Source organism: Hesperophylax consimilis, chromosome 27, assembly GCF_061612785.1.
Source record: "Hesperophylax consimilis isolate HC1 chromosome 27, BYU_Hcon_1.0, whole genome shotgun sequence".
Classification (NCBI taxonomy): Eukaryota; Metazoa; Arthropoda; class Insecta; order Trichoptera; family Limnephilidae; genus Hesperophylax; species Hesperophylax consimilis.
The window spans coordinates 18,987,527-19,000,969 of record NC_142862.1 but is presented as its reverse complement, the minus strand read 5'-3'; the positions used below and the strand labels follow the sequence as shown (position 1 = coordinate 19,000,969).

General features: G+C 36.6%; 2 protein-coding genes across 2 annotated transcripts in view; one reads left to right on the top strand and one right to left on the bottom strand.

Annotated features, from left to right (window-relative positions):
- Positions 1-2,705, top strand: part of mei-218 (meiotic 218) — a 35,561-nt gene extending 32,856 nt beyond the window's left edge. Inside the window, exons 9-11 of the mRNA XM_089648237.1 lie at positions 486-721; positions 1,743-1,936; positions 2,643-2,705. Coding sequence (XP_089504363.1) covers positions 486-721; positions 1,743-1,936; positions 2,643-2,705 — 493 coding nt within the window. The remainder of the gene's footprint in view (positions 1-485; positions 722-1,742; positions 1,937-2,642) is intronic.
- The window catches only part of LOC149410704 (uncharacterized), a 57,621-nt gene that overhangs the window by 40,427 nt on the left and 3,751 nt on the right, over positions 1-13,443 (bottom strand). The window contains exons 3-9 of the mRNA XM_089647934.1: positions 12,043-12,173; positions 9,418-9,639; positions 7,750-7,857; positions 5,695-5,818; positions 5,456-5,540; positions 4,548-4,662; positions 4,206-4,277 (exon numbers count right to left, since the gene is read on the bottom strand). Of these exons, the coding sequence (XP_089504060.1) occupies positions 4,206-4,277; positions 4,548-4,662; positions 5,456-5,540; positions 5,695-5,818; positions 7,750-7,857; positions 9,418-9,639; positions 12,043-12,173 (857 nt within the window). The remainder of the gene's footprint in view (positions 1-4,205; positions 4,278-4,547; positions 4,663-5,455; positions 5,541-5,694; positions 5,819-7,749; positions 7,858-9,417; positions 9,640-12,042; positions 12,174-13,443) is intronic.

The window sequence follows — 13,443 nt, the reverse complement described above, 5'->3', positions numbered from 1 at the left end:
TGCGACAATTTTGCTTGTTGACGAAGCCACCGAGGCGGAAATGGGCCTCATCACTCAAGATGATTTGCATTTGATTCACTCAAGGGAATTTTAATAATTTCAATGCTTTGTTGAAGCGTGTATCGTTCCCTTTTTATTAATGGCGTAGTTTCTACTTGTCAAATGTCAAAAAATGACAGCTTCAAAAGTAACATCTATCGAAATAGCGGGCTATTCAAAATAACACCTCTTATTGGAAAACCATGTATTATATTAAAAATGAACCCTTTTCAATCTCACTAGATTATTCTTTTCTGAAGTTGAATACCAAGTTTGTAACGTGCTGTATGTAAGCAATGCTGCTCATTGCCCACAAACACAAAATAAAATTATGCATCAAACTGGCAAAATGCAGATCTAATAATGCTTCTGCCCCATCTCCTTCCCCTCCCCACATCGTGCCATGGTCCTACTGCCTTCGGACAGTTTTTACATTTTCTCAACAGTCTCTTCGGAATCGTATTCCCGGCAAAGGATGAAGACATTTCAGATTATTTGTTGGAGCGGGCAGTAAACCCGGGTATTGTTCAAAACGATGAGGCTGCATCTACCACCAATAACACCAACGACAAAGATCTGGAGTCGCTCATCAGAAACATTGCCAAGTGGAAGGTGACCATGGATCCCGAAGCGGAGGCGTTGATGACCAACTACTTTCTGGTGTTGCGGAAGGATCGACCGGGTAAAATACATACCATAGATAATAGAAACAAGCATCGCAGAACTACAACCAAACTACACAGACCATCAAATCGGCGGAACCTATAAATGTTATGCATTAGATGTGAAGGTAGAAAGAAAGGTGGGGTGTCGCTGTTCGTATAAGTGAACGATGTAAGCAACACACGTTTTGCACGGAATTTCATAACAATAATGGTTCATAGTTTCTTCCTTGTTTCTATTATCTATTGATACCATACGTAGTTTTGAACGTAATATAATATTATTTTGTATTAATTTGAGAATACATTTCCATTATTTACCATGATGTAAACCTTAACGCAGTTCATTGACATTATACATATGATTCTAATTGTATACACTGAATCAAAAATTTAAATTGAATGAAAATAATTACTTATGCAAATATTTTTGTGGCCGTCATTTGACATTAAATTAAAATAAATTGTAAGCTTTTTAGACATTGAAGAGATAAATTGATAGAAATGCATTGTGGGCGTGTGTCCAAAGTAAGGTCAACATTCCCATACTGTGAAATTGATGAAATATTTTGAAATATTATGAATATTCTTGAACAGAAAAGCAACTGTTCTGAGTTGCTGGTTGAGAGGATTTAAGTAAATTGGGGACATCAGTTTTCTGTAAAATAGGTATAGATCATCCTTCTAGCCAATAAATTACTAGTAGTTCTGTGAACAGTGAACCTCGCTTTCAAAAATGTATGTTTTTAATTTTCTCATATTTAATAAATCAAAACCAAAATTTCCTCTGAAATCGTAAGATTTGTAAGTAGATAGGTACTTAAAATCAACCTACTTAATTATTACATCATATATTTTATGTAATTTTTTTTTTTCAAATAAGGAATTATTGAAACAAAGAATTGTTCCTATCTCAATGACAATTCTTTTTCCAAACTTACTGGCCATCATTATAGCAGAGTAATTGAACCCACAATGCCTGGGTGGGAACCCAACACATTTGTCAACTCAACTAAACAGCCAGTATATTTAACCTTTTAGACGAAGTCCCACAACGCGCCCTGCAAGTGCTGGATAAAATATCTCGGGCGAATGCACGACTTTCCATGCGCACCGTAGCAACGTGCGATGACGTTCTCTTATCGGCCTTCCTGTACCAGAAGAGCCTGAGCGAGGTGTTCGGGGACAGGGGATTACCAGACGTACCCTACGGTGATATGAACACTATGGATAACGTAAGTAATGGAGAATAATTCACTCACTTTTAGCCATTGGTGATACATAATAATAATATGTAATAGTTGGATAATTTGAACAGCGTCATTTTTGTAACAAATCACCTCAAGGATTCTGTACAAAAAAATAGAGAATTTAGGAAGTCTTTAAGACTGGAGAATTTTTATGAAATGACCTTAAGGCGATGCCACACGTAGTAATGCAAAATCATGTGTTTTTGGTTTGAAAATTTGTCGCCTAGAAATGTTTCAGATGCTTTAATTAAATACTGCGAGTAGAATACATCTTGGCCTTTGAAATAATCGAGTATTTTTTAGATAAGTCTTTTTATAAGCCCAGAACAAAATAATGTATAAGGCCTATGAAAACTGCTTTAAAGTTCGAAATCTCCTACTTACGAACCCATTTTCGTTTATGATTTTATTTTGTAATGTGGAAAATTAAGTTATTTAAAAAATGATCGAAAAAAAATTTAATATATTTTGCCTGAACATCCACAAAATAAAATAAAAGGCACTTTTTGGCCATATTTTTTTCTTGCATAAATCAAAACAGGAGGATGGTATTAAGCGGGAATTTAAACCTTATCGCCATCTACGTAAGGGTTGTTATTGATAGCGGCTCAATTTAAAATATTACACGACGTAGTGCATCGCCTTAAAAAGGTTACAAATTCTTGGTTGTTTACATTTTGTACACATTTAGGTTATTTACAATGTTGCGGATTATGAAGGTGAAGACTATGAACCTAAGGATATGACTGTCTAAAAAGGTGAGTTTTAAGTATAGCTCTGAATTTTGTCGAGCCGGTGATCATTCTTAAATCATGTGGCAGTCCATTCCAGACTTTGGGTCCTGACACTTCAAAAGCACGCTTACCAAACTTGGTATCTGGTGTGCGCTTTGGTTCTTTCAACCTTCAGATAGCTGATGACCTAAGGGTTGACTGTCGTGAAAATAGCATTTTCTTGAATACACATTTCCGATAAGTAAGCCGGATTCATTCCGTTAAGTGACTTTTGAGTATTGGTATTTATACCATCCAGCACAGCTTGAACTGGATTCTTTCAGGACATTTGAGCCAGTGAAGATTTTTGAGATACTCTGAAATGTAGGAATATTTAGACACGCCGATGATAAGTCTTGCCGTAGCAAATGGATTGCAGCGTGCCAACTGTCATCGATCAATAATAATATGACCAAACAGTACAGACTACCAAAGCGGCGGAGCCAATGAAAATTTGGTGTGTAGATAGAAACAAAGGTGGAGCGTCGCTATGCCTAGATGTGATTTGAAGGATTGTGGGTGAACAAGTTGGCGACAAGCAAGGTGCGTGCTGTTTCATACTAATAATTGTTCATGCCCAATCTCTCGTGTCTATGGTTTTAGCCCATAAATTAATTGTTTTCATTTCCTTTTCAGGTTAACAAGACTATGTGCGGTTTTGAACAATGGTTAACTGCTTACATGAAGAATGTTAATAAAAGAAAAAATGTTTGAGAATGATGATTACATTCATGTAAATCTCCATTATAAAAAAAAATTATATTTGATGAAATTAATAAAAAAATATGTTTTCAAATTCACGCCACAAGTTCTTGATTTTAATTATATACATATTTATTTTTATGTGATAAACATACAAAACACCCTTAACCCCTAGAGGCCGGGACCCCTGCATTTGCAGTGTTGAAGAATCGTGGCCAAGCACGGTCTCAAGTACTGCAATTGCAGTGTCGACCTTGTACGTTGATTTCGATAAAGTCAAAAATAAACATGTCACTTTACCAATTATTGTATTGTCTACGTGGTGACTTTGTCGGTCCCTACGGATTAATATGTGGCAATAAAATGGTGTAAAAGAAAAGAAAAATGATGAGAAGAAGATAGGAGAAACGGGCAAATAACATGCCTAAGTCGTTTAAAGCTATGACTTTATTTGACAAAATCAATTTTTTTTAAAAGTGAATACAGCACCGCACAAGAGGTTTAACAACTCCAAACCATCTGGGGGTAGAAAGACTGTGACCTCCGCTATTGTTGTCGTTTTCTTGAGGCTGAAGAGATTGGGGAAAGAAAAAAGATGGAGAAGTGAAAGGCTGGGGAGCACCTGGATATTCACATCTGTTCACCAAACATGGATAAAGCCATTTCAAGCAACGTTGAGATCCTGAAAGTTGGTCTTTCACCAAGGTGAATACTTAACACTATTTATTACCCTTCTGGTTTATCTGTGTGTTGTTACCTAAATAATATTACTCACTTACCTAAAATCGGCAACTCTGGCAAATTTTCGGTCGCACTTGTCACATTCGTAAGGCAATTCACCGGTGTGAGATCTAAAATAATAATATTTTTGTGTAAGTATATGAAACATTTTCAGAAAGGTCAAAGGAATACAAATTAAAAAAAAAAAAAACAACTACACTGCCATAAGTCAAAAAATGTCAAACTGGAATAATGAAATTTGGAGAACTGGAAAGAATGCAAGACGAACGATGAAGGTAAATAAATATCCATATATATAGTGAAGATACAAAAACTACCGTCCATTACCGCAGTTTGACATATATTTAGGCTCACAGTAGTGTAGGTGTTTGAATACTAACCGATAGTGCTCCTTCAACTTGAAGGGTGTGATGAAGCACCTTTGGCAGAGGTCACACTTCCAGGATTCCTGGTGAAGGTTCATGTGGAGCTTCAAGTCCCTCTCGCGGGTAAACACTGTAAATAATTTAAACATTGGCATTACTATTAACCCATCCCGTCACAGCAACTGAATTAATTGTTGAGCAAACTCCTGAATTTATTGATGTAGTACAAATGACAATACTATTACATAGTTTTATTTATTTATTCAATACAAATTTATTTTATAATAAAAGACACTCTTTGTTGATGACAATACATTCTATCAATTGGTGGCAATCAGGTAAACACACGCGGACATTTCAGTTCTACCCAATCAGCATTTGGCGAGATTGGAAGAGTTGTCGACTCCAGTTCATGGGTAGGAGGTTCAATCGCCAGTCAAACCTTTTTTTTGTTTACGTTTTTACGTCTTTAAAGATATTTTAAAATAGACTTTTTTTTTTATGCTAATTCCACACAGGAGGCCCTGAAGAAAATAATTTCCCTCAGGGCCTATGTCATCTTTGGGGATGCTGTGTGGAGGGTCTTTTTGTGGAGAGGAAGGAGTGAACATGGGTCTTGAAGAGTCCCATGTTGTAGGAGGGAGGAAACACAGAGGACGGCAGTTCGTTCCGCAGCCGAGCTGTTGAACTTAAGAACGAATCATAGAAGCGACTCGTTCTCATGTGACAAATGTCAACCGTGTACAAATGTTGGGCGCGCGTTTGGCGTGTATCCCGACTACGCACCAGTGCCGAAGGGATCAATGACGCTAGTTCCTCAGAGCATCTTCCATTGTAATACCAATATATATAGTAAGGGGGTTAAAAAATAAAGGAATTATGGACGGGAAAATACACAATTAGGAGAGAAAGATTCAGCTTACATTTTCCGCAGAGTTCGCAGTTGATGGGTTTCTCTCCCGTGTGAAGCCTCACATGCTCCTCCAGGCAAGTTGCCGAAGAGAGTTGCTGCAACATAAGGCAAATTTCAACTACGATTTAACTTGAAATTTTATTTCCATAATGAGCTATGGAGCCTGTAAATATCTATCTAATAAAAAATAAGAAAAGATGCTAAATTGTTTGCTCCATTTTTTAAAATTATGTATTGACAATAACATACCTTGGAGCAAATATGGCAGCAAAATCCCTTCTTATCGTTGGATCCGTCTGCATCGGAGTGGAATAATTTGCTGTGCTTTTTGAGTGAGGAGGCAGTCTTAAACATCTTACCACAAATGTAGCAACTGGAAAGATACAATATTATGTATGTTATAAAGGGTGTCCGGAAACAAGCGGAAAAATTATGAATCTACATCACATAGGGAACCCAAAAAAAAAATATTTTTTCAATCATCACATTTTGATTTTTTTTTACAACTAAAGGGTTTAATCGGGTCCAAGCTTCGACGCATTTTAAAATACATCAGAAGAATGTGCGAATTATTTAAACAAAACTTGAAGGATTCCAACATATTTTTTGATACATGCAGTACTTTTGGAAGAATTTTTTGGTGTAAACCTTAATGATTTTTGTCAGTCATTACGCAAATTATATTGATGTGGCAGAAGTCGTGATCTGCCTCAATACCTTGTTCCTGTCTTGACTTGACATTATGTTTATCGTTTATGTGCCCTATTTTTGTCAAAGCTGTAATTTTTTAACTATCCTGTATTGTAACATTTAACCTTGTACATATTAACTTTGTGTAATATTTAATGTGTTGTAATTGGACATAGTCCGTTAGTAAATAAATAAATAAAATTGGAGGCTGTTTTCCCACTAAAAAAAACAACTTCAACATACAAAATTTTCTAAAAATTGTTTGTAAAATCTTCTCTAAATAGTATAAAACAAAGTGACTATCTGCGTCTGTCTGTTTGTGCGCTTGGTTCTTCTAAACTATGCAACGGAATTTGATAGGGTTTTTTTCCGTGAGAAATAGTTAGGATGCAGGCGAATTCTACAGTTAATGTTTTATGCTGTTTTTTATAGTAAAAAAATAAAAAAATCAATTTAATCAAAAACGAAAACTAAAATCAAAAAAGTTATCCCACAAAATCGAATCCAAATGTTATTAAGATTCACCAGTTTCCCGCTCTTTCCACTGTTTTCCAGACACCATGTATATTAATAAATGGTAATGTCTTTGCCATTGGTATAATGAGACCTTACTGTGATAATTGGAATGACGGAATAATAGTTAAAGATTATAATTATTAACACAATAGTGTAAAATCTCAGATAACAGCTTATAATTAAGTAGTTATAATAGTCTGGACAACCACGAAAACTTATTATAATCTCGCTTTCATTTCGTCTCTTAGACAAAACATCAATCACAAATTCATTCCAGTATGTTATTATATGTATAAACATTTGATATCGGTGCTGACTTATCGCCCATCTCATTAGGTGTGAAATGTTTGTGTTGAGTTGCAAATTAACAGGATTTTTACAGGATTTACAATCTATCAGCCTTACTAAAAAACATGGTGTAAATATCACATGCGTGTAAGGTCAGAAAAGTGAAGAACTTGACTTATTATTATGGCGTTTAAACTAGGCTCGAGGCTGGCTTTAACACATTAATGTTGAATGGGCGTGTAAGAATCTAATTAAGAGTTCATCTGTAAGACGGTAATGCTTTAGTTTTCTTGTACTTATGTTACAAAATTAGGAGACAGCATTTAACATATTGCGTCTACATTTTAGAACGATCTGTCATTTAATACGGCTGTAACTGGCATAAAACACTTTAGAATGACCTGTCATTTAATATGGCTGTAACTGGCATAAAACACTTTAGAATGACCTGTCATTTATATGGCTGTAACTGGCATAAAACACTTTAGAATGACCTGTCATTTAATACGGATATAACTGGCATACAACACTTTAGAATGACCTGTCATTTAATATGGCTGTAACTGGCATAAAATACTTTAGAATGACCTGTCATTTAATACGGCTGTAACTGGCATAAAACACTTTAGAATGACCTGTCATTTATACGGCTGTAACTGGCATAAAACACTTTAGAATGACCTGTCATTTAATACGGATATAACTGGCATACAACACTTTAGAATGACCTGTCATTTAATACGGCTGTAACTGGCATAAGACACTTTAAAAACTGCAGAATAACAAATTTATTCAGAAAAACAATAATACCTATAAGGTCTGTGTCCTGTATGACTATTAAAGTGGTCTTCGAGATGAGATCTCTTCCTGAAAGACTTAAGGCATATGGAGCAGTAGAATGGCTTCTGGTGCACCCTCCTGGAACATTCAAACACATATTTATGTTACACTACCCGAGAATTACACTTTCTGGATCCAGCGGGACCATAAACAAATATTACCGGTTTACAAATAACCTGATATGTAGAATATTTTAATTCTAACTACTACCATAATTTTAAATATTGGTTGGGCTAGGATGGCCAACTCTTCGGAGCCAGAAGGGAGGCTGAAGGGACTTGCATGCAGAAGCATCACAGGAGCCATGAGAACCACTCCAATACTAGCCATGGGAGTGCTGCTGAACCTACCCCCACTAAACATAGAAATAGAAGGGGCGGCGATGGCGGCAGCCTACAGGTTACATTGCAATGGCCAATGGAGAGGAGAGTTGCCCAGAAACAGTCACACGGAGATAGGAATAAGACTGAGGGCAATTAGTCCGACGGCTGGGATGAAGCAGGACGGCAAACAAGCCGAATACTTCTTCGGACAGCTGTTTAAAGTGAACTACCCCACAAGGGAGGAATTGGACACGGTCCCAGGTCCAAACTCCAAACAGGAACTAATCTGGTTCACAGACGGGTCCAAGATGGAGGAAGGAACAGGGGCCGGGGTCTGTCTACAGGGATCTAAGAGGGAACTCAGTATACCTCTAGGAATGCACTGCACTGTGTTTCAAGCTGAGATGAAAGCCATCTTAGCCTGCGCACAGGAGAATATGAGTATCGGGTACAGAAATAAGAACATAAATATATGTTCGGATAGCCAGGCGGCCTTAATGGCACTGGAAAGTAACCGATGCGACTCCAGACTGGTGATGGAATGCAGGACTATCCTTATAGAACTGGCGACCATCAATAAAGTAACCATTCTCTGGGTACCAGGACATAAAGGTATTGAGGGCAACGAGCGGGCTGACGAACTAGCAAGGAAAGGGGCTAAAGCACCACTTGCGGGATCCGTAGGAGTAGCAGCTTGCCACACCAAACTACATATCAAGAGGTGGGTCAAATCCCAACACTGGAAGGAATGGAAGAAGGCACCCGGAATGAGGCAATCTAAAGTACTCATAAACGGACCGGACCCTAACCGAACCAGGCAACTACTCGATATGGACAGAAACTCACTGAGGGAACTGGTAGGACTATTAACGGGACACTGCCATCTCAGGAGACACATGCAACTGTTGGGAGTGGAAAACACCAACATCTGTAGGAAATGTGAAGAGGAGGAAGAGACTCCAATTCACCTATGGTGCCAATGTCCCGCTCTGCTGGGAATAAGGCTCAGATACCTGGGAAGACACAGTGTGGAACCAGAAGACATCGCCACATATCCAATGACAGCCCTGGTGAACTTCATAAAAGGGACCGGGTTACTGGCAAGGGAATGAGGTAAAATGGGAGATAGTACAATGGGCCTATGGCCTAAGTGCTCGCGGGGAACGTAAGTACACCGCCTCCGACTTTAAGGAAAAAAAAAAAAAAAAAAGAGTATCTACCACTCTGGATACATACATGCGTCTAATGCTGGATGCACAGTACATCATATTATACTCACAGCGAAAAATTGGTTAAAATATTAAACAATACTTACGTCATATGCGCATTGTATCTCGTCAGGTTTTTATAGTCCTTATTGCAATCAGTGCATTTCAGCTCAGAGGACTTCATTCCTTTCTTGATTACCTCTTCGATTCCCTCGCCGAGGTCTTCCGCAGTACCTCTCTCGATTCCTTCGTCAATATCATCTTCATTCTCTTCTTCCGACAGTATTTCTTTCTTTACTTTCTTGATTGTAAGCTTCTGTAGTTTACCGCTGAAATAAAATAAGAAAGATCTGAATACATTGCAACTAAAATATGCTGCAACTAAAATGGGAAGGCCCAAAACGCATCGAGCATGACTAATTACACAGGCAATCAAAATTCGCAAAAACACTATAAATAATATTAAGAAGGACGACGGAGCTAAACTTAAGAGTTTGTGGATATCAGGCCAGCGGGTAAAAAGACGTTTGGCCCCCAAACGTTCTAGATGACAGTAATTTCGTAATTACTCACTGTTGTTTTCCAAAACAATATTTTTATAAATTATACTGTGGTAAATATAACGTGTTTAAGTATTTATTAACATTTTTAATATATATATATCACAAGTAAAGTCTAAAATAGCTACTTATATTTAGAGAAATGATTTTTTCTTCCTCATTTTATATAATAAAGTTAAATATAGAAATCCAAAGTTATTTTTATGGTTTTATTAAATTTTCATAAAGCTAAATAATTATCTTTCACAATGAAAATAAAATAATATGATGTTTCCTGTAAATTGTAGTAATGTGACATATTATATTATAGTAATATGTCGATGAAGCTTCCACAATCGCAATGCACTTTTTCACAGATAAAAAAATATGTTTGCACGTGACGAAATGAAAATGAAATAAAATATATTTTAGTATGCTAGGCAGTGGCGGCCGGTGGTCAAAATATGTGGGGGTTCACCGGATTACAACATTAAGTCATAAAATAAATTAAATAAAGGTAGATAGATACCTATTTATAAAGAAGTTCTATTCTCTGCTCCTTTTGTTTAGCGAAGACCTCTATCAATGCAACACTGATAGTGCGTTCAGTCTGTCCTGGCTCAACGTGTTTAAAAAAGATTTTATTCTTTTTAACGTTGAGAAACATCTTTAGCTTTCAACTGAGGTCATTCCAAAGGTCATGAATGGTGCACAAAAGTTTTAGTAATTTCACAGTCTCGGGAAAGTCTTCTAATAAACAAGTAGATACTATAAAAAAGTTGTAAAATTGATAAAGCGCCGTTAGCTTTTGAAAAATCGTCGCGGGCGTAAATTGCACAGAGTTTACCTTTTACTGATCTTTATTTAGGAAGTCATAAGTCATAAGCGTCACATTTAAATCATGTTCTGGGAAATTTGACCTGTATCGATTTTTATTAAATAGCTCATTATGGTGTTTAACTTAGGCACGGTAGCCTGAATCCAATTGCATTCTGATGTCAACTTTTCCTAAAACCTTTAAGCTCAAAACTTTTTGTAAATGTAAATGACAAGAATTATGTTTTTTGATTTTTTCAGAAAGGTGAGTTACATCAGTAACACCGCTGATTGTCCAAACTGAATCAACATCGTAAATTAAACACGGAAAACAAAATAAACTATTGAATTGATCACATGCACAGAGCTACGAAGCTTTGTTATACAATGTTTTGTTAAATAATCGGGTAAACTTCTTCAATCCAGATTTTCACTCTTGTTTTATTATCAGTTCAGGTTTTGGGTGGAACGGCATTTTTTATTATCACTTTGTTTTCAAAACTCGACCTATTGTTTTTAATGTATTCCACATTCAAACTCATTCTTAATTTATACTTTGAACAAACACAAAAGTAATCATAAATTAGTATAACCTGCAATTGATATGCCTTATTAATAATTGATATACAAGAACGATATAACCTGCAATTAAACATCAAAACTTTCGCAGAGTAAGAAAAGTTTTAAATTCAACAGATAATGCCCGTACCCGGCAACGGCGAGTACTGACTAAACTGATAATGAGTAATCTGACCATCACTCATCTCTTAATGACAAGTTTTATCATGTATGCTTGTATCGAAGTAGCGGAACATTCGCTGAAAAATAGCAGATGGTAAATTGAAACCACGATATCGACAATAATATAAAACATACGCGTTTTAGTTTAACTTTCTACTGAATAAACCGTTCCTTCTGATGTGGTGGTAAAACCCCGAACGCCGTTCTTGATATGGTATTATTTGCAAAGAATAGTATGAACTGGTATGTACCCACGCTTTCGACTGTTCCATAGAATATGCGACAAAGCAGTTAAATTTTGGATCGCAATCGAAAACGAACTGCTACGAACATAGGTACAAGTCAAAGTCGGTCTGCAAGTTAAGCGCGCCTAATAAGTAGGTACCTTTTGAATGAGATATTATAAACGAACCGAGTTTCGTATTGTGATTAGCCATGTCGGAAATCTTGTTGGTTGTTCGGCGCTCGGGAGCACATATTAGCTGGCCGCCACTGATGCTAGGAGTATCTTTTATGGTTCAAAATACCATAAAATTGAGTCAAGTACAGTTGAACTGCCAGCAAATACAACGGGATACAAATATTAGATATCCGCTGGCATTCAACCGGTTAAGGCAATAATTAAGCAGAGCATACTCATCAAATGAGCTGTCCCCGATAGCAGAAATGGAGTAGGTCCTTTTATACGAATCGCTTTCTTCATTCAAAGAGTCCTTCTTCGATTCAAAACGAGAGAGTGGAACATCATCGTCTGATTCGTTGTCCGTCTGAAATAAAAAAAAATTGAAGTATAAATAACAACATAAGTACTTACATGTCGCACAATTCATTAAAGAAAAGGTGGCCAACAAATACTTAGGACAGGTGTGTTTTGGTGAATATGTATACACTTACAACCGTGATGTTCTTGCAAAACGTTGCTGAGAAACAGCCTTTTGTCTTGCTTATGCCTATTTAATGTTTTTAGCAAAAAAGGGACAGCAAGTCTTTACTATCATCGAATTTGAATATTAGGTATGTTTTAGGAAAGTTTAACAGTGTGTTCTGCGTATTCTTTTAAAATGAACTTATTTAATTTTCACTTGAATTTTCTTTTCTGAAGTCAAATAAGAAGTTTGAGTCATGCACCTGTTTGAGAATTTGCATGAGGGTTCGCATCTACTCTGATTGCCATAGCTACACTACTCAGCTTCAGAAAAAAATATTATTGTATCTTGTCTAATTTTGTGGCAGTTAAATGGATTTTTCAAAGGTCAATAGATCATGATGTAATCCCACATATTACGACATAGGACCTGAGAAAATTTATTTTTCTTCTTTTTTAACCCCTATAGTGTGGCTGGCTCATAGACATATGAATATTAGTAGACCTGCCCTAAGTGATTAAAAGCGTATTATCCCCACTCCCCATACCGGTTCCATTGAGCCGGCTGGGCTCGCGTATGGCCTCAAATGAAATTTGAAAACGTGACGTCATCATTCTTGTGCGAACTATGGTCGAGGCATCATCGGTTCATTTTACGAAATAACACGGCAAAATTTTGACTTGTACTATGAAAACTGGTAAAAATAGATGTGAAAAAAGAGAATAAACCCAATTGTCGTATTACATTCCATATATAAGCATTATTTTACTTTATTTTAAGCATATTCACATCGTATAATATGAATCAGTTGTTACTATCACATCGAGAAACGTCTGGACGCGAAACACAAAGCTGGTTGGTTGCTGGGAAGTAAATTATGAACATTTATAAAAGTGTCTTAACTAAATACTCTGAAACTAACTACGACTCTGAAAATAGAAGCTGCCTTACTTTGCCGAATTTGGACTTCGCAAATTTGTTCATAACGTGGCGAGTAATTTGCGCTCCCGTGTAAAAATGTCTATTCATTCAAAGCAGATTTTACTTTTAAGAAGTAAATGGTGATATTATAATGCGAGATGCCTATTTACTGTCAGATTGATTTATTGACGAATCACAGTCAGCTTCACTCCCTTCGTTCTTCAACAGTTGATTTTACCCCTCGCCCATA